Source organism: Mustela putorius, unplaced genomic scaffold (assembly GCF_011764305.1).
Source record: "Mustela putorius furo isolate JIRA1106 unplaced genomic scaffold, ASM1176430v1.1 tig00003962_pilon_pilon_pilon, whole genome shotgun sequence".
Lineage (NCBI taxonomy): Eukaryota > Metazoa > Chordata > Mammalia > Carnivora > Mustelidae > Mustela > Mustela putorius.
This window is the reverse complement of record NW_025422106.1, coordinates 23,821,154-23,846,869: the sequence shown is the minus strand read 5'-3', so window position 1 is coordinate 23,846,869 and position 25,716 is coordinate 23,821,154. Positions and strand designations below refer to the sequence as shown.

At 55.9% G+C, this 25,716-nt stretch overlaps 2 protein-coding genes across 6 annotated transcripts; both read right to left on the bottom strand.

Moving 5' to 3' along the window:
- Window positions 1-1,293: 1,293 nt before the first annotated feature.
- Window positions 1,294-9,118, bottom strand: SERPINF2 (serpin family F member 2). Of its 3 annotated transcripts, XM_013053489.2 has the most exons (11): window positions 8,683-9,118; window positions 8,156-8,363; window positions 7,491-7,557; window positions 7,308-7,346; window positions 7,124-7,186; window positions 6,627-6,828; window positions 5,804-5,947; window positions 5,455-5,658; window positions 4,809-4,951; window positions 3,066-3,270; window positions 1,294-2,432 (listed from the first exon to the last, which is right to left on the bottom strand). In XM_013053489.2, the coding sequence occupies exons 3-11, from the start codon at window positions 7,551-7,553 to the stop codon at window positions 2,020-2,022; spliced, it is 1,476 nt and encodes a 491-aa protein (XP_012908943.1). In that variant the 5' UTR covers window positions 7,554-7,557; window positions 8,156-8,363; window positions 8,683-9,118; the 3' UTR covers window positions 1,294-2,019. The 3 variants fall into 3 exon arrangements, with proteins under 3 accessions (XP_012908943.1, XP_004746914.1, XP_004746913.1); XM_004746857.3 differs by lacking the exon at window positions 8,156-8,363 and having other exon boundaries at window positions 8,730-9,117; XM_004746856.3 differs by lacking the exon at window positions 8,156-8,363 and having other exon boundaries at window positions 8,683-9,116.
- A 482-nt stretch (window positions 9,119-9,600) lies between these two features.
- WDR81 (WD repeat domain 81) lies at window positions 9,601-25,107 on the bottom strand. Of its 3 annotated transcripts, XM_004746866.3 has the most exons (11): window positions 25,002-25,079; window positions 21,151-21,796; window positions 15,961-16,068; window positions 15,517-15,707; window positions 15,208-15,398; window positions 14,752-14,917; window positions 14,496-14,661; window positions 13,149-13,835; window positions 12,348-12,493; window positions 11,887-12,066; window positions 9,601-10,827 (listed from the first exon to the last, which is right to left on the bottom strand). In XM_004746866.3, the coding sequence occupies exons 2-11, from the start codon at window positions 21,677-21,679 to the stop codon at window positions 10,507-10,509; spliced, it is 2,685 nt and encodes an 894-aa protein (XP_004746923.1). In that variant the 5' UTR covers window positions 21,680-21,796; window positions 25,002-25,079; the 3' UTR covers window positions 9,601-10,506. The 3 variants fall into 3 exon arrangements, with proteins under 3 accessions (XP_004746923.1, XP_004746920.1, XP_004746922.1); XM_004746863.3 differs by having other exon boundaries at window positions 21,151-25,107; XM_004746865.3 differs by lacking the exons at window positions 9,601-10,827; window positions 11,887-12,066; window positions 12,348-12,493 and having other exon boundaries at window positions 13,391-13,835; window positions 14,551-14,661; window positions 21,151-25,103.
- Between the last annotated feature and the right edge of the window lie 609 nt (window positions 25,108-25,716).

Genomic DNA, 25,716 nt, shown 5'->3' with positions numbered 1-25,716 from the left:
GCCCCTTCTACCACTAGATTTAGGCTGTGGGGGGCAGGGAGAGGGGGAGGAGGGATCGTGTCTGCTTGCTCACAGCCACATCCCCAGAGCCTAACACACTGCTGGGCACAGGGGCTCTGATAAGGACTTGCAGGGAGATGCAGATGAGAGCCAGCCAGACCAGCAGCAGGAAGAACCTAGGAGGCAAGGGCAGTGACCCTTGGGCGTGACGACTAGATCCAGGGCCTACAGCCAGGATGGAGAAGAGAGAGCTGAGAAAGATTTTGCAGGTAAAATTAAGTTGGTGCCTTGCTAAATTTAACTTTCCAATTACTTCTTACTCCATTTTTTAAAAAAGATTTTATTTATTTATTTATTTATTTAGCAGAGAGAGATATAGTGAGGGAGGGAACGCAAGCGGGGGGAGTGAGAGAGGGAGAAGCAGGCTCCCTGCTGAGCAGGAAGCCTGATGTGAGGCTAGATCCCAGAGTGGGCTCTAGGCTGAGGTCAGATGCTTAACTGATTGAGCCATCCAGGTGCCTCTACTTCCTACTCCTGATTCAAGTCTCTGCTCCCACACCACCTCCTCAGGGAAGACTTCCCTGCTTTACTTCCCACAGTGCTTCCCACCCTCTGCCTCACCATCGATTTCACTTGTTCCGTGTATTACCTCTCCCCACATGGCTGGGCTGTAGGAAGCAGGAGTCCACCCCAGGCCCTTGCTCTTGACCATTGCCCTTCAGGGTCTTGGGTAGCTGCAGCCACAGGGACACCCCGCACTCACAGACAAGGGCCCACACACGTGGACACCCATGCTGCCCCCACCCCAGGGGGCCCAGGGCAAATCCAGCCACCTCCCCCAAATCCTTAGGCGCTGACAGCCTCCTGCTGGAGCCACTGCTCCCGGCAGCCTGCCCCCCGGCTGGCGGGCGCCTGCGCCTGGCAAAAGGACTGGCATGTAATTAGAAACTCCACGGGCTCCCTAATTGCCAGTTTTCTCCCAAAGCGGGAGGCCAGCGCTATTCTGAGCCACCCCTGTTGCTGGCGGCTTGAGGCCTCTAGAGAGGAGCCGGCCGAGAGCAGAGCCAGGCTGGCGTGGAGGTGGCTGTGGAGAGGGCTGGCGAGGCCAGAGGGGACTGTGCTGAGACAGGCTGGCAAGTGGCCGAGAACAGAGAACAGACGTGGCAGAGAGGGCTGCCTGCTGTCCCAGCCCAGGCCCAGCGTGGTGCTCTGTGCAGCCAGTGACCTCCTCCTGCCTTCCTCAGGGACCCCCCCTGCCCCCGTGTGTGCCCAGAATAGTGACCTCAAAGCAGCCAGGGCCATTCATTCTTTATTCAGATGTCATAAAAATCACTACAAAAACTTTACAAAAGAGCCCGAGGGAACTATTGGCCTCCCGTCCCGCCTCAGCCCCTGAGACACCTGGGCAGTGGAAGAAGAGGAGAGAGGAGGAAGGGAGAGTCCTGGCAATGTCGGTATCTCCTAGGAGCAGCGGGGCGTCTGTGGTGACAGGAGCATCAGGGCAGGTGGAGGCTGCAGGGCCAGGGGCGGTTATGGCAGAAGTGCCTATATGGAAGGCTAGGCCCCCACCCACAGAGCCAGACAGGGCTCCACGGCTGGGGGCCTAACTCTCCTCTCCCCAGCCAAGGTATCCAATCCCTCCTGTGCCCCCTTCTCTGGTAAAAAAACGTGGAAGTGCCCCAGCCAGCTTTGGGAAAGACCTTCCTACCTTCCTGACAAGAGTGGACCTACAGCTGTCCCTTTGCCCAAGCTCCAAACAAGGACAACATTTGAGCCACTTTGGAAGAAAGGATGTGGGGTCCAGACCCGTTATTCCTGGAGTCCTGCCCTCGACCTGGCCCCACCCACCCCAAACTCCCCGGGAGAGGAGAGGAGACCGGAGAAGATGACTCCCTCTCCGCTCCGCTCCCAGACTGCCCACCCAGGCCCCTGCTGTAATCCCACCAAGCCATCTGGAAAGAGTCCCAGGAGTGGAGAGGCTGTTTCAGGCAGGGACTCAGGATGCTGGCAGCTGGCCTCTCACTTGGGGCAATTAAGTTGGGGGTAGTCCTCCTCTGAGGGGGGAGCAAGTTTCAAGTCAGGACCGAAGGGCTTGTCTCCGCGGGGGAAGGCTTTCTGATTCTGGAAGTAGTCCCTGTCATCCGGCGAATCCTGCTGCTCCTTGCGCTCCCACTCCGCGCTGGGGTTGGGGTTCCTCACACTGCCCACGAAGAGGGGCAGGCTGGTTGTGTCCTCAAGGATGAAGAAGAGAAAGGGGCGGTTCACGCTGAAGGAGGAGAGAGACATGCGGGACATGGCCGTACCGGTAGCGGCGGCCGCCTCCACGCCAGCCTCGCTGAGCTCCAGCGTAGACCGATGCTGCACGCTGGTTACCACCAGCCTCTGGTCAGAGATCCCACGCAGGTCTGGGGCCTGGAACAGTTCCTGCAGGCCTGCCCAGGATAGGAGGTGACAGGTCAAAGCTGCCTTCTGCCCCACAAGCTGCCCAGACCTGCCTGGGACGATATTTGGCATTCTGGCCAAGGGACTAGTCCAACCCACAGATCCCTGCTTAACTCTTACCTAACCTCCAAGTATCAGCTTCAAGGTCACTTCCTCCAGGAAGCCCTTCCCAATCCCCTACCCCAAAGTTGGGAGGGGAGCCTTTTCTCCAGTGAAGGGGAGAGAAGCCCTCTGTCTTATCCCTTATGCTGAACTGTAAATACCTGATTCCTTATCTGCCCACTTGCACGTGACTCAGTCTTGTCAGCTGGGGACACCCAGTGTCTAGCGCAGCGCCCCTGCAGGACAGCCGACAAGACCCACATGCTACCCAGGCTCTGGAGTCTGCAAAGTTCACTCTTGGATGGAACAGGCTGTCATTCCCTGGGGCACCCCAGCTCAGCCCAGGAAAGAGAGTCCTGTGGGTGGGGGGGTCCTAGGAAGCCCTCTGACCTCCCAAAGCTCCAGAAAAGGCCAGGACACCAGTCTTCTCTGACTCGGATCCACAGCCAGCAAGGGGGCTCCCTGCTCACCCGCTCTGCCTAGCCTGACCCAGAGGGCGGTCCCCTGCCCAGCCTCCTTACCCAGCCGGCTGAGGGTGGCCACCAGGTCCAGCTGATAGTTGAGATGCAGCCTGGGAAGCCGGACCTTGGTGGGTTTTTCTCGAAGTAAGGGCTGGTGCAGGATGTCCCAGCTCAGGTTGGCCAGCACTTGGGACACGTTCCACTCAAATTGGGTGGGCATAATGACCACAAAGCTCATGTTGTTCTTAAACGGAAAATGAGCCACCTACCAAGGCGGAAAGGAGACCATGTGAGAACAGGAAAGTGCCCAGACCAGCTGGGGTCTGGGTCAGTGTTCGCTTCAGAGACAGATGGACCAGGGCCATCTTCTCAGGTGTGTGTCTGGGCTCCCCAAGCCTCTACTTCCTCACCCATGAAGTCGAGTCATACTACTTGCTCACATGGCAGGCAGACCTGTGACACTCCAGTGGAGTATCAACACATCGGCTCAAAAAACGGGGACTTCCTCTTCCTTCATCTGTTACCAGCTGGCCCTGTGATTTGGGTCAAGAAATCCCCTCGGTGTCTCAGATTCAGACCACTCCAGGTTCTGCTGGGGAGCCACTGCAAAGGGTGGTTCTCTCCACACCACACCCCTCAATAGTGACTCTGCCCCACTGTATGTAAGACTGCGCTATGAGGTAATTTCACATGAATGGGGCTCCTGCAGCTACGTAAGTATGAGAAGCACTGGGCTCCATGATTCCTGACAGCTGCAGATTCTTTGGTCTCTAGACAGAGCAGCCAGGCAGCAGAACCCCTGGGTTGGCGGAGGGGGAAGGGGGAGCCCCACATCTCACTGCCTGGGTCTGCCTGCAGAGGGTGTGAAGAAGAGGGCTGAGGCCAGGACCCAAGAGACAGTGAGCAGGACACAGTCTGGCAGGAGCTGCCTATCAGGGTGGAAGGGAGAGAAAAGGGATGCTACTCCAAGGGCCTGCGCTGCCCACAGCCCCTCTCAGGAGAGCTACAGAAGGCTGAGGCCTGTGGCATGCTGCCTTGGGAAATTAACCAACATGGCCGCCTCTGCCACAGCTGACTGGCCCAGGGATCCCCACTCAAGCTGAGAGGACCACACTGTGGCCAGAAGCAAGGGAGGCCTTCCCTTAGACAAGTCTCACATAGCGCTCTATCCAATCAGAATGTTCCAGAAGGATATGGACACATCCATCTCAACCAGATCCTCCCTTCTAAGAAGAACTGTGACAGGTCACAGAGCCCAGGCTCAGGCATGCCTTGGCCTGAGTGGCTCTGTAGCCATTGGGTGGCTTCCTCTGCAGCCCCACCAACCCATGGACCCTGGTAACAAACCCCTATAACCAAAGATCACCTGGTTCTCCATTGGGGCCCCTCTTCAAAGAACACTCCCTCACCGCTGGATCTAAAATACCTTCCCCAGTCACTAAATGATCACTTTCTTTTTTCCCCCATAGCACATACCCTATCTGAAATGGTCCTGTGATTTAGGTTCATTTGTATACTTTCCTTTCCTGTTGAGAGCAGGGACCTGGTCTCCCACGTGCTAGTGAGTTCCCATGTCTAGGACAGTATCTGGCACACAGCAAATGCCCAGTATCGTTTTATGAGCTTCATGAACTTCCAAGAGCCTGGAAGCTCAGTCCCCCAGGTTGGGGGGGGGGCTTCCAGAGCCACCTGTATCAGGGACATGACTGCAGGGAAGGCAGGGCACACCCCCCTTCACCCCTGTGCCTGCCCACAGCCCACCCCTCCCTACACCACCTCCCAGCCTGGACAATCAGGGCTGACCTGTATCTCGGGCTGCTCCAGCAGGAACCAACGCAGGGGGTACGTGTGGGCATGCATCATGTCCACAGGCACTGTGAACTGCTCGTTCAGGTGGAAACTGTCTCTCTGGGTGAGACTTGGATCAAACTTGCTCCTCCAGAAACCTAGATCCAGCAGAAGGCAGGGGCCATGTAGACCCAGGCAGGGGGAGGTTCTCTACCACCCATCTCTTCTCTGTCCCACCCAGAACCCATTCAAAGGACAAAAGGTAGAGGTCAAAACCCCAAGGGGCACTGTGCCAGGTGACACTCAGTTGATCTGAGGTTTCTTCCCTGCAGCATTTTTGAAATCTGGGCTTGCTTTTTTCTTGTGCCCCACCATGCTCCCAGGAGCACCCCCCATCTCCCCACCAACTCAGTTTCCTCCTAGGGTTCTCTCTTTACAACAGCCTCATCCAATTCCTGGGGCCCCTCCTTGGCACACTGTTACCTGTTTCCTACCCTCCCCCAAGCCACAACCCGAAGAGCTCCCTGCCTCGTGGCCCAGCCCTGAGGAGAAAGAGAGACTCTCAGAACAAAGGTTTCTTCACAGCCCGGTTCAGCCTATGGGGCAGGAATAGGGGCAGCCTATGGGGCAGGTGGGGGACCTGGGGAGAGGAGGAACGCACTCTGGAAGTGGATGGCATTGAGCAGAAGCAACACTGTGTCATCTGGCAGCTCAGAGAGGAAATCCTCAATCTTCCCTTCTGTAGCCTCCTTCACCCATTGGTTGATGTTCAGCAGATCATCCCCCTTCCTACCCGTCAGGCTCACGGGCTTTGCACCAAACAGCTGTTCTGATTGTTCCAGAAAATCCTCTTTGATGGGAAATCCTATGCAGAAGGGGCCACAAGTTGTTCCCAGGGGCTTGAGTTCCAGAGCCACCAATCCTCAGACTGGCGACCTGAGGCCAACCCCATCCCCATCACCCCTGTCCACCCAAGAGCATTATAGGGAGATCCAAGCACCAACACCTACCTTTCTGCAGGTACATTCTGGCAGCCAATCGGAATGCCCCAGGGCCCAGGTCCTGGCAAAGGTGGCTCAGTAGGTGAGGGAGGCAGGGCCCTGAGTCCACATGCAGCACCTGCTCTAACCTCCGCAGTGTCTGGTTCTGAGCACCTGGAGGGGACCACATTGGCTGTGGCCCAGGCTGCCGGCTCTTTCCCGGCCCTGCCGTGCACTCCAGTCCCTGTTGAATGCCCGTGGTGCACAGGCATTCACCTCTCGCATCCACTGAACACCCCCAAGTTCCACCTTCATCTCTGCTGCTGGCTATCTTGGGTGACCTCACCCCGTCCAAGTTGTTTTCCCTCCCTGGACCTCGGTTTCCCACAGTGAGAGCCTCCGGTCCGGCGAAGACAGTGGAGCTACATAAAAATCACCAGAAGCTTATACTTAGGTCCCATACCCAGGGATCTGACTCAAGGAATCTGGAGGTGTGCCCAGGAATCTGCCTTTTTTTTTTTTTTTTTTTTTTTTTTAAAGATTTTATTTATTAATTTGACAGAGAGAAATCACAAGTAGACAGAGAGGCAGCCAGAGAAAGAGAGAGAGAGGGAAGCAGGCTCCCTGCTGAGCAGAGAGCCCGATGTGGGACTCGATCTCAGGACCCTGAGATCATGACCTGAGCCGAAGGCAGTGGCTTAACCCACTGAGCCACTCAGGCGCCCAGGAATCTGCCTTTTTACCAAACAGCCAAGTGCCCCCAATGAAGGAAGCACCCACTAGTAAACTGTGGAGTAGTGAGTTCCTACTGGCCTCTCAGCTCTGCTGGTCTAGACAGACGATGCTACGGTACCTAGTGCCAGGTGAGACAGGGCCAGGGCCACACTCAGAGGCGACAGGATGAGGTTGGGGCTGGTGGACCTTTGGGCGACCAGGGAGAACAGGTCTGTGGTGAAGGCCATCATGGCCTGGGCCAACCTGCGGGTCTGCTCCGGAGTTGGGGCCCCATTGCAGTCCCTTTGGGACTTCTTCAGGGCAGTATGGCCATGGGCCTCCTACAAGAACAGATCAGGGGTCAAGAGGGTTAAGGAGTCAGCTCTGTGTGAAGGATCCCTTTCGGAGTCCCTGTGCCTGAGAACAGCAGGGCCTTGTCTCAGTCCTGACGAGAGAGGGACGAGGAAGGGTCACACAAAGGCCTGATAGAGACCGGGTCCTTCCCTCTGGTGCCTCCCACCCTCGGTCTTCTGGGCTCCGCCTCATGGCCCCGCCCCCCGGTTCCCTCGCCCCTTGATGATTGGCCCTCCTCCCTCGGACCCCGCCCACCCTTCCCCCAGCCCCACCTGGTTGTACCTGGTTGCCGAACTTGAGGAGGGTAAGCGGGGGCAGCTTTTCCTGGGTCTGCCCGCTCATTAGCTGAAGAAGGGAGGAAGCAAATGGAGCGTGGCCCTTCCCACAGGTTCCCCCACCCTTGCGGGAGCCACAGGTGAGGCCCCTCGGGGCCTTCCTCCCCTTCATGCCTCTCCCTCCCCAGTACCTGCTGGTCCAAGGGCTCCATGGCACTGGCAGGAGAGAACTGTTGAGAAAAGGATGAAGAGAGGAGAGGGAACCCCCTTAGAGCCAAACCTTCCCCTGATTCAGCCCCCTCCTTTTCCTGCCCAGACCCCTGGCGCTTCCCCACCTGACTCCCGGCCCCACCCAGACCCAGGCCCAGGCTCACCACCACACTGGAACCGGGGAGGCAGGACAAGCTGAGCACCAGGAGCCCCCAGAGCAGCGCCATGTTCCTGTGCGGGACAGGAAGCCACTGTTCCCACCTGGCGGCACTTCCGCGTGGGATCGCACTCCCCACGCTGCCTGGCTTGGCAGATCCTGAGCCTCTACTGCTGAGGGGACACCCAGCTACTGCCAGCACACCCCCAAACACCAGTGGTGGTTCCCATCTCTGTGGCATGGGATGTCCCCCTGAATTGCTTTTAACCCCTCTGTATTTTCCAGTTTTTCACATTTGGGGCACTGAAAATGGTTTGGCTCATAGGGGAAATAGCAAAACAAAAGAAATCCTCATTCTTCAAGGCCTGGCCTTTTGAGTCCCACCTGGATTGGAATCCAGACTCTGTCTCTTCCCAGAGGACCTTAGATAATTTCCCTTAACTCCTCTGGACTCTGCCTTTTCTTATAAAATGGTAGCAAAAGTCCCTACCTCCTCCCATGGTATATTGTGAGGACCAGAATAAGACAGTCTTTGTGAGCCTTGATTACAATGCCTGGCACTCAGTAATAGGGCTGTTGTCCGCCTAGCCCAAGGCCCCTCCTCTGGGAAGCCTCCCCCAAAGCCTCCTGTATACTGGGGCTCCTATCCAACCTGCTGTCCACAGGGCCCACCTTTTCTCGCTGGTCTGGTCTTGACCACAAGGGTGGACAGGCCTGAGTCCCTGAAGTCTCAGCGGGGTTGGTGGGGTAGGCTGGAGAGCAGCATTGTTGACCCAGCCAGAGAGCCCAATGAATGGCTCTGGACAAAGCCACCTTTGGACTTATGGGAAACACAGGCCTTGGCCCCCAACTCTGTCCAGGTCGGCTCCGGGAAGCCAGGCTGGCAGGTGGAGATGGGCAGGTCTTGGTCTGGCCTCAGAGCAGGTCCCACACACTCCAACCCCGCCTCCATCTCAGGGCCAGTCCTTCCAAGGGATTCTTCTATCATCCCTGGCCCCACCCCCATCACAGGGCCCCTGACCTCCAACCTGGGCTTTTGAATTGTTTTGTCAAGAAAAGTCCTCCGGTTTTTCAAGTCCCAGGGGGAGTCCTGCCGGAAACCCCACCTTGGCTCCTCATCCCCCCCAGGAGGCTGGGAAATGAGAAGCCTTCTGAATCAATTCACTCCAGGCCCCCTCAGCCAGGACAGCAGCTCTTACCTCCTCGCCTGCCCAAACAGCAGGCCAAGCCACCCCTCCCCTTGTACCTCCGCAGGCTCCTCGCTGCTGCACACGATGTACTCCTCTCTGGCCCCACTTGGGTACTCCCCACACTTTGCTCAGGCTCCAGTCAGCCTAGCTGAGCCCTCCCCTCCCACCGGGACCTTTGCTCTCAGCCAACCCCTGTTCAGATTGCTTTCTCTTCTGGTAAATATTGACCTGCACATCCGGTTAAACATTGATATTGGGGCCGGAAGCCCCATTCCCACCAAGGCATCTAATCCTGAGACAGCTACCTGGAGGCCCTGTGGATTTGGGTCCCCCTTCCTTCCCCCCAAGCCTGGAGAAAGGAGGTTCAGGAAAGTTGAGGAGAATGTTCTCATCTGTAGAGCAGATCCAGGAAGGACAGGGGCCTCCCAGCAACCCCACTCTAGTCAGTTAGAGAGGCTATGTGACATGCCCAAGGACAGAGCTGGGCTCAGGGTCACATCCAGCTTCCCACTTCCAACCTCCTTTCCTCTCCCCCATCCTGAGGGGAAGGAAAGGGAGGCCGCAGGAGCCTACGTGGAGAACCCAAGATAGGATGCCCATCCCCAGGCCTTACAAGCCCAGGATCCTGATTGGCTGCCTTTAGATTAGATCTGGAAGGGGTGGGGAGAGGAGAGAGAGCCTCAGCCCCAGCCAGGATCCTCCCAGCAGGAGCGCTGCCTCCTTACCCTCCCCCAAGGCTGAGGGTTCAAGAAACTGGCCTGGGGCTGCATGCACCAGAAGGCCTGTCCCCTGGAGCACCCACGGGCAATGATCAGGCTGTCTCCCACCTTCCTGCCCAGCTTCTCGCCCTCTCCTCAAGGCCCTGGAAGCTGCCCATTTGTAATTCTTCCCCACCCTGATACCACCATCAAGAAAAGTATCCCTCAGTTCCATGGCTCTTCCAAAGGATTTATTGGTCATATTTACATCTATTGCAAATAATGAGGAGGCAGCAGGGACACAGGCTCAGACCTCATCTCTGCTCCCGAATATGTGGGTCCCAGGATGCCTGGGCCTTCCCGTCCCCTGGGAGAGACCTGAGATGCAGAGATCATTCTTGCCCCTTCTCTCAGGGTGTCGGACCATGAGGGTTCTGGGCCCAGGGGCTGCCTCCTCAGTTTCAAGGCACAAACACTGTGGTGAGGGTTGGGCAGGCAAGGCAGGGGGTCACTCCTGGCCAGGCACCAGCTGGCCCAGTCCCTCTTCCCTTCCCTGGTCCTGCCCTCTTTCTTCCCCTACTGGTCCCACACTGGGCAGGGCCCGGCTGAGTGGACACTTAAACCCCAGCCCAAGGCCCTAACTCCTGGACCACGGCCAGCCCTCATTAGAGGCTGGAGTCCAAGCACCATCAGTGTCCTGGACTGCAGCAGCTGTCCTGTCCTTGTGAGACTGGGGTACCGAGCTCAGCAAGGTGTGGGGGCATCTTCGGCTGGAGACTGGCTGAGCTGGGGCCCATCTCCGTTCCTCTTCTCAGAGCTTCCCTGTCCTTATGTAGACCCAGAGGGCAGAGCCAGGGAGAAGGGAGGGCAATGCTTTCCCATGCTCTCTCTCTTGCTTCCTGCTGACTAGGGGCAGCAGCTCCCCCAGGCCGTGAAGGAGATCCTTTCTGGCAGCATTGGTGGTTCTGGCAGTTTGGGACCCTGGACTCCTGCCTCCCCAAAGCTTGCAGGCCACATGGCCACTTGGAGTGTGGGGCCTGATGCTTGTGCAGAGGGAGCTGCTGGGAAAACACGGATGAGGAAGGGACTCCTGGGGGGGATGTCTGCCCACCCTCATGGGCAGCCCTGCCTCAGCCTACGCCAGGAGGCGGATGACCCCATTGTCCGAGCCTAGCAAAAGGTGGCGTTTGGTGGGCAGCAAGGCCAGGCTGGTGAGCGTGCCTCGGAAGTTCTCAGAGCTGAGCTTGGTGGTGGCCTGGGAGGGGGGCTCGAGTAGGGAGCAGACGCCGATCTTGTTGGCCACTGTGCCAGTGACGACCTCGCTGCCATACAGGTCGAAGGTGTGGATGGGGTCAGAGGCAGACTTGTAGTGGTGCGTGGGCTTCTGTTCCAGCTCCTTCCACACGGTCAAGGAGTGGTCGGAGGAGGAGCTGACCAGGACACTGCCCTCCACCGCCTGCTCGGGGAGAAGAGAGCCTGAGCCAGCCAGACCAGAGCCCTCCCATGTGCCCAACGAGTTCCAGGGTCTTCTGTTTACTCGCACGGGATCTCCCAGGAAGACAGAGGGGTCCTGGGCAGGAGACCAGCTGCCTCCTCCACCACATCATTTAAGGGCTGGTTGACGTCACTGTGTTCAGGTGTCTTTAACCTAGTCATCACTGTAACTTGGGCACTCACTCTAGGCATTGTGTGCGGCATGCCATATTACCAAATTTAAGTTTCAGGACAACTCAATGACGTAAATGCTCTTGTTATTCCCATTTTACAGAGAAAGAACCCGAGGCTCAGAGAAGTTAAGTAATCCTCCCAAGGTCAGAGAGCCAGTAAGTAGCACTGCCAGGATTAACACCCAGGCTGACCCCAAAGCTCTCCAAATTCGTCCCTGGAAGGTCTGAACTGAAAGCTACCTGGACCCCTGGGTCCCCTGGGGTCCTGGACACAGCTGGAGCCAGTGTGTCCTTAGCAGTGGCAATGCAGGTCCCCTGGCTGCAGTCAGAACAGGGAGGAAGTGCCAGCTTCCTGGAAATATCCTCCCACAAAGAGCCCTGTTCCTCCCCTGCTGTCCCTCCCCAGGCAGTTCCCTGAAGTCTGTGCCTAAGAATGGGAGGGGGTAGGGGTAGGATCCCCAGGCGGGGACGTCCCTGCCCCCATGAGGGCAGCCCAGCATGGGACATGGACTCTGTTCCGTGGTCTAGGGGCAGTAAACAGCCTCCCAGCTGAGCTTTATTTAACCTGAACTGGGTCACGGACAGGGCCTGACCCCTGATCCTCCAAGCAAGGCAAATATGGACAAGGGTTACTCATTAGAACATCCCCAGGGAGCAGCAGGGTCAGCTCACCCCCTGCTTCCCGCCCCCATAGCCTGCCTCTGGCTCCTAACCCTCTGTGTCCATCAGCCCTGGGGCAGGTAAAAGGGAGATTAACTTAGCTGGAGCCTGTCCTGGGTAGGCCCTAAGAGGACCTAGAACAGGGGCGGGGCTGAGCAGTGAGGAGGGGAAAGGGACCTGTCAGTCACCTTGATCTGCAGGATGTCCCCTTCATGGGCCGGCCAGCCACGCAGAACCAGGCCAGTACGGGTGTCCAGGAGCACCATGAAGCCCGAGGAGAAGCCAGCCACCACGCTACGGCCACTGGGACTGACGGCCAAGGAGCGGACGAGGCCGGGGTTCAGCCCACCGCCGAGGCGGAACTCATGCTGCAGACAGAGGGAGATAAGCTAAAGTGCCACCCCAACCCATTTCTCCGTGAGGTCCTGCTCCCTCCCAAGCCCACACAGTTGAAAGGCCTGATCCTTTATCCCCACCCCCTCTATCAAGCAGAGGGCCCCCCCTCCATCTCAGGTCAGGCCCAACCCCCCCACTCAGGGTTTGCTGCTGTGGGTCATTGGTCTAAACGACACTCTGGCCTTCTCTCTTTGGGGTCTCTCCTCCCTGCCGGGCATCCAGGCCCGGGCTCAGGGAACCGGACGGCCCTGACCTGCAGGCCAGGCTTCCTGCAGTCCACGAAGCGCAGGGTGGAGTCAGAGCTGGCCATGGTGATGCTGGTATGGGGGGCAGGCATGACGGCCACAGCGGTCAGGGGCACACGGCTGTCCCATGGCTCCATCATGCGGAGGGTCTTCCCTGGGAAGGAAAGGCACCGTGGATCTGGGGTACCAGGAGCTGACAGAAGCACCCCAACTCTTCCTATCTCCCTGACCTACCCTGGATCTGCTTCTCATATTCCAGAGGACCTCAGAAAATGCTGAAGATGCTTTTTGACTCTCCCACCTTCCTACTTCTGTGGCCAGGCCAGGCTCCGGTCCCCAGAGCAACCTCTTCTTTTCCCACGGCACCCCCTGATCAAACACTACTTCTCCTCAGTCTACCTCAACACTACCCAATCCCCTCTGCCTTTAAAAACCTTATTAACCTTACTTCTCCTCCCCCATGATGCCAAAATACAATCAAGCAACCATTTGCCAAACTTGTATGACACGCTAGATGTTAAGCCAAACGCCTATGCGCATCATCTTCTAACCCTGTTCTGATTCCCATTTTACAGATCAGGAAAATTAATGCTTCCATCAGTAAGGTGACTTACACAAGGTCACCCAGCAAATAAGTTGGCAGAACCAATTCAAACTCAGGTCCAACTGCTCCTCTGGGCGGCCTCACTGGGTCACCCCACCCCCTATACCATTACACCCCAACCACCCAACACTGGCTCCTCGAACCCAGAGGCCTGGCAGCGTCCAGGATGGCAGCAAGAGAACAGGTCTCACTTGGACCCACTCACCTGTGAAGGGGTCCCAGATGTGCACGGCCCCGTCGCAGCTCACCACGTACTGCGGGGCCTCGAGCTGGCCCACAAAGAAGACGCTCTTGCGGTGCTGGGTGTAGACGAGGCGCGGAGCCGTCTCACTGGTGCCATCCCCTGAGTTGTAGAGCGGCCAGAGGCGCACCGTGCGGTCCTTACTGCCACTCAGGAAGAAGTCCTCACTGCTCAGGGGTGCCACACACTTGACGGCCCCAGAGTGGCCCGGGAAGCTCTGCAGGCGGATCTGGTGGAAGTGAAAGTGGGCGTCCTGCTGGCTCACGCCAATCTCGTACTGCCAGTAGGCAAGCCAGTTCCCACTCAGCCCGTGGGCGCTCCGGGGCAGCTCCCGCTTCAGCGCGTTGTCCTCCTCGCTGCTGACGCCCCCACTTCCCGCCCCTGGGACAGGGCCCAGCAAGCCGGGGCTCTCGGGCTGTGGGTCGTCAGGAATCTGGATGCGATTCCCAACCAGAACGCTCCCAAAGGTCCCTGAGTGGCTGTCATCCCGTGGGCCACCCCCATTCTGGGGGTCCCACTCGGGGCCCGTGTTGGGCACAGCAGGTTCCACGCTGGCCGGGCTGCGACTGCTTGGGCTGATGCTCTCCAGGTACAGCCCTGCCAGTTCCCCAACCAGCTCGTGGTTGGGGACGATCTTCCGGATGATGTCACCTAGATGGGAGGGTGGGAGTAATCCTAAGATCAGGGAAGATGGCAGGCAGCTGCCACCACCCCGCCAAAGCTTGGGAACAGAAGTCAGGGCAGGTGCTGGCTGTGAACTCTCGGCAAGTAACTCTTCATCTCTGAGCCTGTTTCTTCCCTAGGAAGACATGGATTCACTCACATGCACATCCTCTGTATGTGCTGGGGACCATGTGGCACATGGGAAACAGAACAGTGAGAAAGACAACCAGTGCTCCCCCTCTCAGGACCCAGATTTCAGTGGAGGAACAATAACGTATCTGAACACAAGGCTGTTCTTCCCATTCAAAGAGACAACACACATAACCACGCAGCAGTGCCAGGCCTGCAAGGTATAGTGTGAGGCTACACAGACGTGGGCTACTTATTCCTCTCAGAAATTCCTAGAGATGTCCGTACATCGGCCCAAGGCCCCTGCCTTCCCCAGGGATACTCTAGACCAGCTCCCATGCCTCCCTGCCGGCTAATGCTCACTCTGTTTATGTGTCACCTTGGGACAGTGAGGTCTGATGCACAACACTGTGCTGAAGACCAGCTACAGGGTCTGGGGGGGCAAGGGGAGCACAGAGCCCTCCCAGGAGAAGAGACAGAGCCACAAAGGCTTTGCAAGGGAATGTGACGGGGCAGTACCCAACAGGCAGGAGAAGGGCACGTAGATTGTGTACGCCATCTCCAAGGTGAACACCTTCTGCAGCTCGTCCAGCAGGCTGGGGTCCACTAGCCGCTGCTGCCCGTCGGAGAAGGCCACCTCCGGCAGCTGGCCCTCGCTGCGGCCCACGGCATCCAGCTTCAGATCCTGGGGGCAGGACAGCCCAGGGCAAGTCAGCTAAGTTCACGGCACCTGTCCCGCCCAGTCCAGCCAGGTAAGGGAAGCAAGTCTGCCTACCTGGTGCTGAAGCTCGTGCAGCTGAGAGAAGACTTGAAAAAAGGTGGCCACAGGCTCACTCAGGTGCTGCTGGACCATCTCCTGCCCAATGCGCAGGCATATGAGGGCGATGAGGCTGATGGTTTTCACACACAGGACAGTCCGGGCCTGGGCCCCACTCGGGAACCTGGAAAGAAAGCACACAAACTCCAGCGCCCCCCTTACACTGACCCCCACTCTGCAGGACTTGCCCAGAATCTACCAAAAAGCCTTCAATGAACAGAGCTCTAAGACTGATTGGCCCAAATGAGATAAGGAAACTGAGGCACAGAGAGGAGTTGCGGCTTGCTCAGGGTCGCACCACTGGATCAGAACCAGGACTCCTGACACCCAGTCTCACTCCCAAGCTTCCCAGCCCCTCCCAGGCAGCATCCCCAGCTGGGCTACTCCCTGCACAGGGGTGGTGCAGCAGCCTACCCAGTGACGAGAGAAGTGAGGAAGCTGAGCACAGGTAGTAAGACCTCGTGGCTGATTCGGGGCAGGATGTCCATGAGGGTGGTGTCCGAGAGGTACACGATGATCTTCTGGGTCAGGGTCACCGCCGCCAGCAGCCCTGCCTCCTTACGGCTGTTCAGTCGACTGGGGCCTGAGGTGCTACCTGGGGCCACCTAGGGCCACAGAGTAGATGAGGGCCAGGCTGCCCATGGACCCCTGGGACCCCCAGATTGCTCAGGTCTGCCCTCAAGTTCCTCGGCCTCCCCTGAGGCTGCCCCAGCAGTGACTGACCAGATAGCTGATGTAAGGCAGGTACTGGTAGGTGAGGACAGGCTCCCCGTACAGATGAGCGATGTGCAGGAGGCAGCTGAGCACAGGCCCAGACACTATATCGCCCAAGACTGGCCTCTTCTGGTAGATGTTGCCCGCACTCAGTGGGGGGCTCTCCCCGCTGCTCATCGTGAACTGCTGCCGAGTGGGCCCTGCCGAGGAAGAACCAGTAGCCTCGAGCAGCTCATGGCAGGCAGTGGGGAGGTCAGTCTTCCAGGAACTAGGGTAGCCGCTCCCATTCCCTCTAGCCTGGGGCCCACACCATGCCCTACCCGAGGAAGGAAGTAGCTTACAGACAGGGACCTGGCAGGGACGTGGAAGTGGGAAGGATGCCCTACAGGGGGCTGAGGATAGACAGAGGGTCTGAGATGGAGCCCCCTCTCCGGCACCGACTGCAGGTCTTACCAACGTAGCAAGATGTCAGCAAGCGGAGCAGGTTCCGGGCCACATAGCGAGAGGCCACAGTGGGGCCAAGCCTGGCAGACAGCCAGCGGACCATCTTGCAGGCCGTATCTGCAAGGCAGGAGCAGGCCCTGAGCTCATAGATAATGGTGGCTTGCCACTCCTCTCACCCCACCCCCCAGCACCCCTCCTAGACATTCCTGGTGCAAACCTGCCAAGCAGCCTGTGCCCCACACTAGCACCATCTGTTTCACAGTGCCAGAGGGGACCTGTGGCTTTAGGACTGCCCCAGGTGACCCTGGCTTCCAGGCTGCTCCAGAATCCTCCCCTTGGGTACAACTTGCAGGAAGGTCATCCTTTCAGTGAATCTTCTTAAGCTGCTAAATGAGGCCTGGCCAGGCCCTAGCTCCCTCCTACTATGGCCTGTGCTCCCTCTTCTTCCCTCTAGTCTCCTTGTCTAACCAGGCCAGCCTTTCACTGCTTCCCCTTTTTTTTTTTTTTAAGATTTTATTTATTTATTTGCCAGAGAGAGAGAGAGAGAGAGAGCGCTAGCTCACAAGCAGGGAGAGTGGCAGGCAGAGGCAGAGAGAGAAGCAGGCTCCCTGCTGAGCAAGGATCCTGATGAGGGACTCGATCCCAGGACCCTGGGATCATGACCTGAGCCAAAGGCAGTGGCTTAATGGACTGAGCCACCCAGGCATCCCTTTCCACTGCTTCTTTAATGGAGTCACAGAACCTCACACATGCTGATCCCTCTGCCTGGTATGCTCTTCCCACTACAGACCCTACCACTTTTGCCTTGCTCCCTCCTATTCACTGGGCCTCAACTGTCTCTACCTCTTTTTTTCCTCCTAAAGATTTTATTTATTTATTGGAGAGAGAGCACAAGTGGAGGCGGAGGGCAGAGAGAAAGGAAGAAGCAGGCTGCCTGCTGAGCAGGGAACCCAACGTGGGGCTCAATCCCAGGACCCTGGGATCATGACCTAAGCCAAAGGCAGATGCTTAACGGACTGAGCCACCCAGGCATCCCTGACTCTACTTTCATGGAAGCCTCTCTGACCCCTGAAAACTAGATCTAAGCCCTATTTATAGTTCCTTGTAGTACCTAGCCCTGTTCTTTACAGCACTGCTTTACCTAAGGTACCCTCCTCTGCTAGGAGTGAGCTCCAGGAAGGAAGGCCCACACCTATGCCACACGTGAATCTGTTCAATCCACTCCTTGGCGCAGACAAGGTACTCAGAAATGCTGAATGAAAACCAGAGTAAGGGGCGCCTGGGTGGCTCAGTCGTTAAGTGTCTGCTTTCGGCTCAGGTCATGATTCCAGGGTCCTAGGATCAAGCCCCGCATCAGGCTCCCTGCTCAGCAGAAGGCCTGCTTCTCCCTCTGCCTGCTGCTCCCCCTAGTTGTGTGTGTGTGTGCTCTCTCTCTCTCTCTCTCTCACTATCAAACAAATAAATAAAATATTTTAAAAAAGGAAAAAAAAACATATGATCATTTTAACAGATGCAGAAAAAGCATTTAACAAAGTACAACACCCATTCATGATAAAAACCCTCAACAGGATTGAGCATCGGGCTCTCTGCTCAGCGGGAGCCTGCTTCCTCCTCTCTCTCTGCCTGCCTCTCTGCCTACTTATGATCTCTCTCTGTCAAATAAATAAATAAAATCTTTAAAAAAAAAACCCACCCTCAACAAAATAGGTTTAGGGGGAACATACCTCAACACAATAAAAGCCTTATGTGAAAAACCCACAGCAAATATCATCCTCAATGGGGAAAAACTAGGAGTTTTTTCTCTAAAGTCAGGAATAAGACAATGATGTCCAGTCTCACCACTGGAAATTCAAACCACAGCAGTTAGACAACAAAAAGAAATAAAAGGCATCCAAATTGGTAAGGAAGAAATAAAAGAAGAAGTAAAACTTTCACTATTTGTAGGTGAACTGACACCATATACAGAAAACCATAAAGACTCAAAACCAAAAAACTACTGGAACAGATAAATGAATCCAGCAAAGTTACAGGATCCAAAATCAAAGTATAGAAATCGGTTGCACTTCTAATATGCTAATTATAAAGCAACAGAAAATAAAATTAAGAATCACATTTAAAACTGCACCAAAAAAAAAAAAAAAGTACAATGCTTAGGAATAAATTTAACCGAAGAGATAAAAGACCTATACTTTGAAAAATATAAAACATTGATGAAAGAAATTGAAGACAACACAAAGAAATGGAAAAGCATTCTATGTTCATGGATTAGAAAAATGGATATTGTTAAATGTCTAAACAACCTAAAGCAGTCTACAAATGTAATGCAACCTCTATCAAAATACCAACAGCATTTTTCGCAGAACAAGTACAAACAACCCTAAAATTATTATGGAACCATAAAGGACCCTGAATAGCCAAAGCAATCTTTTTTTTTTTAATTTTTTAAAAGATTTTTATTTATTTATTTGACAGAGAGAGGTCACAAGTAGGCAGAGAGGCAGGCAGAGAGAGAGGAAGGGAAGCAGGCTCCCTGCTGAGCAGAGAGCCCGATGCGGGGCTCGGTCCCAGGACCCCAGGATCATGACCTGAGCCAAATAGCCAAAGCAATCTTGAAAAAGAAAAGCAAAGCTGGAGGCATCACAATTCCAGACTTCAAGTTATATTACAAAGCTGTAGCAATCATAACAGTATGATACTGGCACAAAACAGACACACAGATCAATGGAACAAAATAGAAAAACCACAAATAAACCCACAATTATATGGTCAACTGATCTTCAACAAAGGAGGAAAAGACTATACAATGGGAAAAAGACAATCTCTTCAATATATGGCAAAAAATTGGACAGCTACATGCAAAAGACTCATACTGGGGATGCCTGGATGGCTCAGTCAGCTAACTATCCTACTCTTGATTTCAGCTCAGGTCTTGACCTCAGGGTCTTGAGTTCAAGCCCCACACTGGACTCCACCTGGCATGGAGCCTACAAAAATAAAAATAAAAAAAGGAATCAAACTGGCCCACTTCCTTACACCATACACAAAAATAAACTCAATATGGTGAGAAAAAATTAAAAAATTTAAAAAAACACCTCAAAATGGATTAAAGACCTAAATATGAGACCTGAAACCATAAAAATCCCAGAAGAGAGCACAGGCAATAATTTCTCTAACATCAGCAGTACCAACATCTTTCTAGAAATGTCTCCTGAGGCAAGGGAAATAAAAGCAAAAACAAGGGGCGCCTGGGTGGCTCAGTGGGTTAAAGCCTCTGCCTTTGGCTCAGGTCATGATCTCAGGGTCCTGGGATGGAGACCCACATCTCTCTCTGTCAAATAAATAAATAAAATCTTAAAAAAAAAAAAAAGCAAAAATAAACTACTGGGACGACATCAAAATAAAAAGCTTCATCGCTGCTAAGGAACCAGTCAAAACTAAAGGGCACCCTAAAAAATAGGAGAACGTATCTGCAAATGACATATCTGATAAAGGCTTAGTATTCAAAATATATAAAGAACTGCTACAAGTCAACACCCAAAGCACAAATAATCCAACTAAAAAATGGAGAGAAGACACGAACAGACATTTCCCCAAAATGGCCAACAGACACATGAAAAGATGCTCAATATCACTCACCATCAGGGAGATGCAAATTAAAACTATAATATCAGGGCGCCTGGGTGGCTCAGTTGGCTCAGCATCTGCCTTCAGCTCAGGTCATGATCCCAGGGTCCTGGGATTGAGCCTTGCATTGGGATCCCTGCAGAGAGGGATTCCCCTTCTCCTCCTTCCCTCCCCCCACTCATTCTCTCTCTCTCTCTCTAGTAAATAAATAAAATCTTTTTTAAAAAGTTAAAAATAGTACTATAGGGTAGTGATCCAATAACTGCACTACTGGTGTTCACCCCCAAAATAGAAAAACACTAAATCAAAGGGATACATGCACCCCTGTTTTTGCAGCATTTACAACAGACAAACTATGGAAGCAGCCCAAGTGTCCACTGATAGATGAATGGATAAAGAAAATGTAGTTTAGTTGTGCCTGGGTGACTCCGTCAGTTAAGTGTCTGCTTTCAGTTCAGGTCATGATCCCGGGGTCCTGAGATTGACTCCTGCATCGGGCTTCTCACTCAGCAGGGAGCCTTCTTCTCCCTCTGTCTGCTGCTCCTCTTGTCTGTGCTCTCTCCCTCTCTGATCCTCACCAAAAAAGTTCTTAAGAAATAAGATGTAGTTTATATATATAAGTGGAATATTATTCAGGCTTAAAAAAGAATCATACCCTGCCACGCCCAACAACATGAATGGACCAAGAGTATAATGCTAAGCAAAAAAAGTCAGAGAGAGGGACCAATCCCATATGATTTCACTCACAGGTGGAATTTAAGAAACAAACAAGAGCATGGGGTGCCTCGGTGGGGCCGTCGGTGAGGGTCCGACTCTTGGTTTCGGCTCAGATCATGATCTCAGGGTCGTGAGACTGAGCCCTGCATTGGGCTCAGTGGTTGGTGCAGTCTGCTTAGTGTGCTCTCTCTCAAATAACTAAATCTTTAAAAAAAAAAAAAAAAAGGCAAAGGAAAAAAAGAGAGAGAAACCAAAAAAAAAAGACTCTTAACTCTAGAGAACAAACTCCAGAGGGGAAGAGGGGATGGGGTGGAGAAAACAGGTGATGGGGATTAAGGATTACTTGAGTCGTGATGAGCCCAGAGTCTTGCATAGAATTGGTGAAACACTATATTGTACACCTGAAAACTAAGAAAACACTCCAGGTTAAATATACCGGAATTTAAATTTAAAAAAATAAATAAATAAAACAAAACACCCACAGGGCGCCCGGCTGGCTCAGTCAGAAGAACATGGGAGGGCACCTGGGTGGCTCAGTGGGTTAAGCCACTGCCTTCGGCTCAGGTCATGATCTCAGAGTCCTGGGATCGAGTCCCGCATCGGGCTCTCTGCTCAGCAGGGAGCCTGCTTCCCTCTCTCTCTCTCTCTGTCTGCCTCTCCGTCTACTTGTGATTTCTCTCTGTCAAATAAATAAATAAAATCTTAAAAAAAAAAAAAAAAGAAGAAGAAGAACATGGGACTCTTGATCTCAGGGTATTGTTTTCGAGTACCATGCTAGGTGTAAAACTTACTTCGTTCAATAAATAAATAAGTGACCAGAGGACTGTTTGGCCAATACCTTAAGGCCTGAGAACTCACCGAGGAGGATCTTCTGTTCTTTGCCCTCCGACTGCTCAGTCAGCGGCTCCTCTTCTTCCTCCCCATCTGTCTCGCCACCGCGGGCCACCACCGTATCCAAGGACAGCACAGTGTCAGAGAGAGTGAGTTCAGAGGTCCTGGTGATCTCGTCTTGCTCCCCGTCCCCCTCCTCTTCCTCCAACACCACCACACAGCCTTCATCCTCCTCCTCTTCCTCCTCTGAGCCCTCGCTCTGCTTCAAGTCCTGGCTGCTGTCGCCTGACCTGAGGCTGCTCTTGTCCATGGGAGCACCCCCTTCCTCGGCAGCCCGCTCCTCGCCCAGGGAGGTCTCGCTGGTGCTGCTCTTGTCACTCAGCCGACCCAGGCTCACAGCCTCGGCTTCCTGGGGCTGTGGGGACTCTGTCACATAGAGCCCAGCCTGGAAGTCCTCGGTCTCAGGGAGATAGGCCTGGTCGTGGAAGCTGACACCAGACGTGTAGTCTGGGAGCCCCAGGCCTGAGGAGGCTGCAGGCTCACCATCCATCGGCATCTCCTCCCTGAAAGCACAGGAGCTGGGCCTGGCCCCCGGGAGCTCACTCTCCTCGTCCTCGGGGGCACCCACCAGGCCCTTGCTTTCCTCCTGAGAGGCCTCCACACCAGCCAGCACCTGTAAGACGTGGGGCAGCAGGTGGATGAGAAAGGCCTGCAGGCCCAGCCGCACCATCAGCTGGGCCACAAAGCAGTCCGTGTACAAGTAGAAGCGGCCGTGTAACCTGCAGGGGCTCTCGTAGGCACCGATGAGAGGTTTCAGGAGGTACTTATTAGCATTTCTGGGGCCCAGGGCCTTAGCAACCGGTTCAAAGAGGTACCAGGCTGCGTACACGGCCGTGTGCTCCTCAGACATGAGTGACAGCACGAAGGGCAGCAGGATCTCCAGCCCCTCCGGGGTGATGTCACTCAGCACCGCCCCCAGTTGCTGCCACAGCGCGAACACCAGCTCCCGCCCCTGGGCCTCGTCCTCCACGCGTCTTGCCTGATACAGGAGGATGAACTTGTGTAGCGCTGGGAAGTACGGGGGGAAGGGAACCACAGAGCTGAAGGGGCTGAGGAGCTGGGCCGGGCAGGGAGGGGGCAATCCCTGGGAGACCGGCCTGTACTCAAAGAGTGGGGCTAGTTTGCCCCTCCCTGCCACCGCAGGGCCTTCGGGTCCACTCAGCTGCAGGAGTTTGTCCAGCACAGGCTGCAAAGACACGGGGACCTCCTTGGGGTGACGTAGGCAGAGCCCCCGGACGGCCTCAAAGCGTACCCACAAAGAGGCATCAGGCGGCAGCATTCGGACCCTGGTGGCAAACACCATCTCAGCCAACAGGACCCCCAGCGCCTGCATGTCCCGATGGAGAAGTTCCTGCAGTTGCACGGGTGGTTGGATCTGGGGCTGCTCAGGCACTTCCAGCTGGCTCCCAAGGCCTTTGGTCAGAAAGTTGCCAAGTTTCTCCAGCCCTTCCAGGGCCTGCACAGGATTGAAGCCCTCAGGAAGAAGAATCTTCCCCTCATCCCCTTCCCCAGGGTCTGCACTGGCAGGTTTGTTCCTGCGGCCTGGCCGAGAGGCTGAGGCCACTGAGAAAGACAGGAGGCCTGGTGGGGCTTGACTGGAGACAAAGGAAGAGGAGCCTAGCTGGTCACCGGCTTTCCCCGCTAGGGAGATGGAATCCAGAGCTTCCGTGGCCTGTTCCAACTCATCTTCCACTGCCCCGGGCCTGTCTCTGGCCCAGCCAGCCTCGCAGGGAGTGCCCTCCAAAACCAGCCTGCCCGCCCCATTCGTAAGCTGTCCTGGTAAGTCCTCCCGGCCGGTGCTCTCCTGGATGGTCTGGAACAACACTCTGGGAATGAGTGGGGGCTCAGAGGCCAGGGCAGGAGCCCCGGCCAGGCGCTGGGGGTGCGGCTGATCGAAGAGCTGTACGACGCCATAGCTGGTCAGGTGGGTGTGGGCATCCACCAGGTGCAGACACACGTTCTTCTCCTTCACAGCTTCCTTGCCCTGCAGTTTGTAGCCAAAGGTGAGGTCGATCCAATGGTGCAGGTCCTGGGACACCTCTCGGCTCTCCAACAGGGCCCGGTGGGCAGACACGAACTCGCGGCTGGAGCCGCACCAGGCTGGCACATCCAGGTCAGGCATGTCCGGGTGGATGGAGGAGAAGATCGAGGGGTCGGCGTAGAACTCAGGGATGCACTCATCAGGTGTCCAGCTCTGCATGCGCTCCATGCTGGCAGGATACTCGTGGGGCTCCCACTGTGCCCGCACGTGTCCACAGAGCACGGAACGGGGCGTCCGCCGAGCCTTGTACACATAATATGTGATGTCGGAGAGCACGTCTGAGATGTGATGAGGAACGTGAGGTGGCTCCCCGCCCCCCGCGCCACCAGCTACAAATGCCTGCCTCGTCATCTCGTATGTGAAGTCTAGCTGCTTGTCCCCCTTGTTGAGACGGAACTTGGACTTGCGCAGGTCTCGAAAGCGCCCGTGGGGGGTGGTGAAGTCCACCACCCAGGGCAGCACTGGGTGGTAGTTGGGATCGCCCTGCCGTCGACCCGCCAACCTGTTTAGCTGCATGAGGTAGTGGAAGTTGCTGATGCGGCCATGGACCCAATCTAGCACAAGACCCCGAAGTTCCTCCCGGCAGGTGGGACACCTGGGTCCCTCTCCTCCCTCGTCTCCAGGTCTGACACTTGGCCCGTTCTTTGCCACAGGGCTCTTTTCATTCTCATCCTCCTGAGGCCTCTCGTAAGCACTCAGGTCCAGCCGGAGCTCGCTGCAAAGCTTTTCATCTACGGCGATGTGGTGCAAAGTTAGGGCCCCGCAGGCCAGTCCCTGGCGGTGACAGGCATCCATGGCCCTCAGCACACGGAAGAGAATGAAAAGCACCTTGGCTTGGCTGTTGGTCAGCTTGGCAGGGCTGAAGGTGACAACATCGTGCAGGGAGAACTGCACATATGGGTGTACCACGTAGAGCATCTCTGGAGACTCGAGCAGAGCCTCAGCTCGCAGAAGACTGGGACAGGCCAGGTTACCCCGAGGGGGACAGGCACCCTCTCTTGTAGATGACGGGCCCTGGGGAAACTCACCCACGGACAGGAAGGAACAACCATAGACCCTCTGCAGAGCCTGTCGGACTAAGTCCAACGCGCGGACAGCTGAAGGGGCAGGGCTGTGACTGTAGGGCTGCCCATAAGTGCGGTAAGCATGGCGCCACAGGTTGCGATAATTCTGCGCAGCCACATCCTGCATGAAGCGAGTGAGGGTCTCGGGACTGCTGGAGCCGTCCTCTGAGGGCAAGCCGCTGCCCAGGGGGTAGGACAGCCGCCGTTTCCGCAGCCCGTGCACCTCCACGCGCGTCCAGCCGTGGGGCAGCTTCTGCACAGAGCGTTGCAGAAGAGTCCTCACTTCCGCCTCGCTCAGGCCCTCTGCCCGGGGACAGGGTCCGGGGGGCAGCCGGCGCTCGCGGAGGCTGGCCAGCCAGCGCGCGGGCACTAGGGCCACCACGTGGGTGCCCCCCGGGGCCGGAGCCAGCTGCCGGGCATCGATGTTCAGGTCCCTCTCCACGCTCTGGAGCAGCTCCTCCATATCCGGGCTTGGGGGCGGGGACCAGCCGTGCGTCCCGTGGGTAAGAGGGACTTCCCGCCCCTTGGTCCCCAAAGCCATCCCCTCCCGGCCGCCCGGGGGCAGCGCGGGGCTGAGCCCGGCCACGGCCCTGCCCGCGACGGCTTCCGGGGTGCCAGACCGGGCGGGGAGGGATGGGCGAGGGACCGGGGCTGAGACCAAGGCGGCGGGGGTGGGCCGGGAACAGAGGAGGGGAGTCCGGGGACGCTCTTACCCCTCTGCAAAGTCCTGCGCTCCGGGCGCAGCCGGGCAGGGGCTGCCGGGCGCCGGATTCGGGCTCTGCCGTGACCGGTCAGCTGACGGGGATCACGTGATCACCCCCGCACGGAAACAACCGCACGTGGCTCGGAGGGGCCGGCCGGACCGCGCCTCCCGCCGGCGCCACCGCCTGGCAGACTGCGGTGCCCTCCCTCTCCGCGCTCTTATCTGGTCAGGTGGCGGCTTCGTTTCCTGGGAGTGCAGGGAAGGGGGATGCTGAACGGCCCACGAGATTTCCCCTCCCTTCCCTGTTTCCTCCTGCATGCACCAGAACGCGGATTTGAGGACGATTTTCCCGGGGATTCCAGCCTTTAGCGGGCTGATCCCACGCGCTCCTCTGGTTTTACAGATAAGGAACCGCAGGCTGAGCTGGGGCTTTTGGCATTAGGTACCTTCAGCGCCTCCATGCTACCTACCAAGTGAACCAGCTTTTAGTTTTCCAACACATTTCTTCAATAACATTACATCTGGTCTTTACAACAACCCCTGAAGTAGAAAAAATAGTAATATTGTTTATACTTTACAAGTGGTAACCAAGCTCCACCAGAGAGACTTGCCCAAGTGGCAAAATGGAAACTTGGAACCTGTTTCACTAATTTTCTGCCCTAGAGTCCTCCCTCTGCATCCTTCCCCCGCGCCCCAGCCCTCTTGGGGCTTTCTCTCTCTTTCTT

What these genes read in the sequence shown, in the direction of transcription:
- SERPINF2 (XM_013053489.2), bottom strand. Translation starts at nt 7,553, where the DNA reads ATGGCGCTGCTCTGGGGGCTCCTGGTGCTCAGCTTGTCCTGCCTCCCC. An exon ending in CCTGTCTCACCTGGCACTAG is followed by an intron (nt 5,948 to 6,626) that starts GTACCGTAGCAT and finishes GGTCCCCTCCAG; the next exon opens with GTGCTCAGAACCAGACACTG. An exon ending in TGGAGCAGCCCGAGATACAG is followed by an intron (nt 3,271 to 4,808) that starts GTCAGCCCTGAT and finishes CCGCCTTGGTAG; the next exon opens with GTGGCTCATTTTCCGTTTAA.
- WDR81 (XM_004746863.3), bottom strand. Translation starts at nt 24,829, where the DNA reads ATGGCTTTGGGGACCAAGGGGCGGGAAGTCCCTCTTACCCACGGGACG. An exon ending in CATCTGGGACCCCTTCACAG is followed by an intron (nt 12,494 to 13,148) that starts GTGAGTGGGTCC and finishes TTTCCTTCCCAG; the next exon opens with GGAAGACCCTCCGCATGATG. An exon ending in GCAGGAAGCCTGGCCTGCAG is followed by an intron (nt 12,067 to 12,347) that starts GTCAGGGCCGTC and finishes CTCTGTCTGCAG; the next exon opens with CATGAGTTCCGCCTCGGCGG.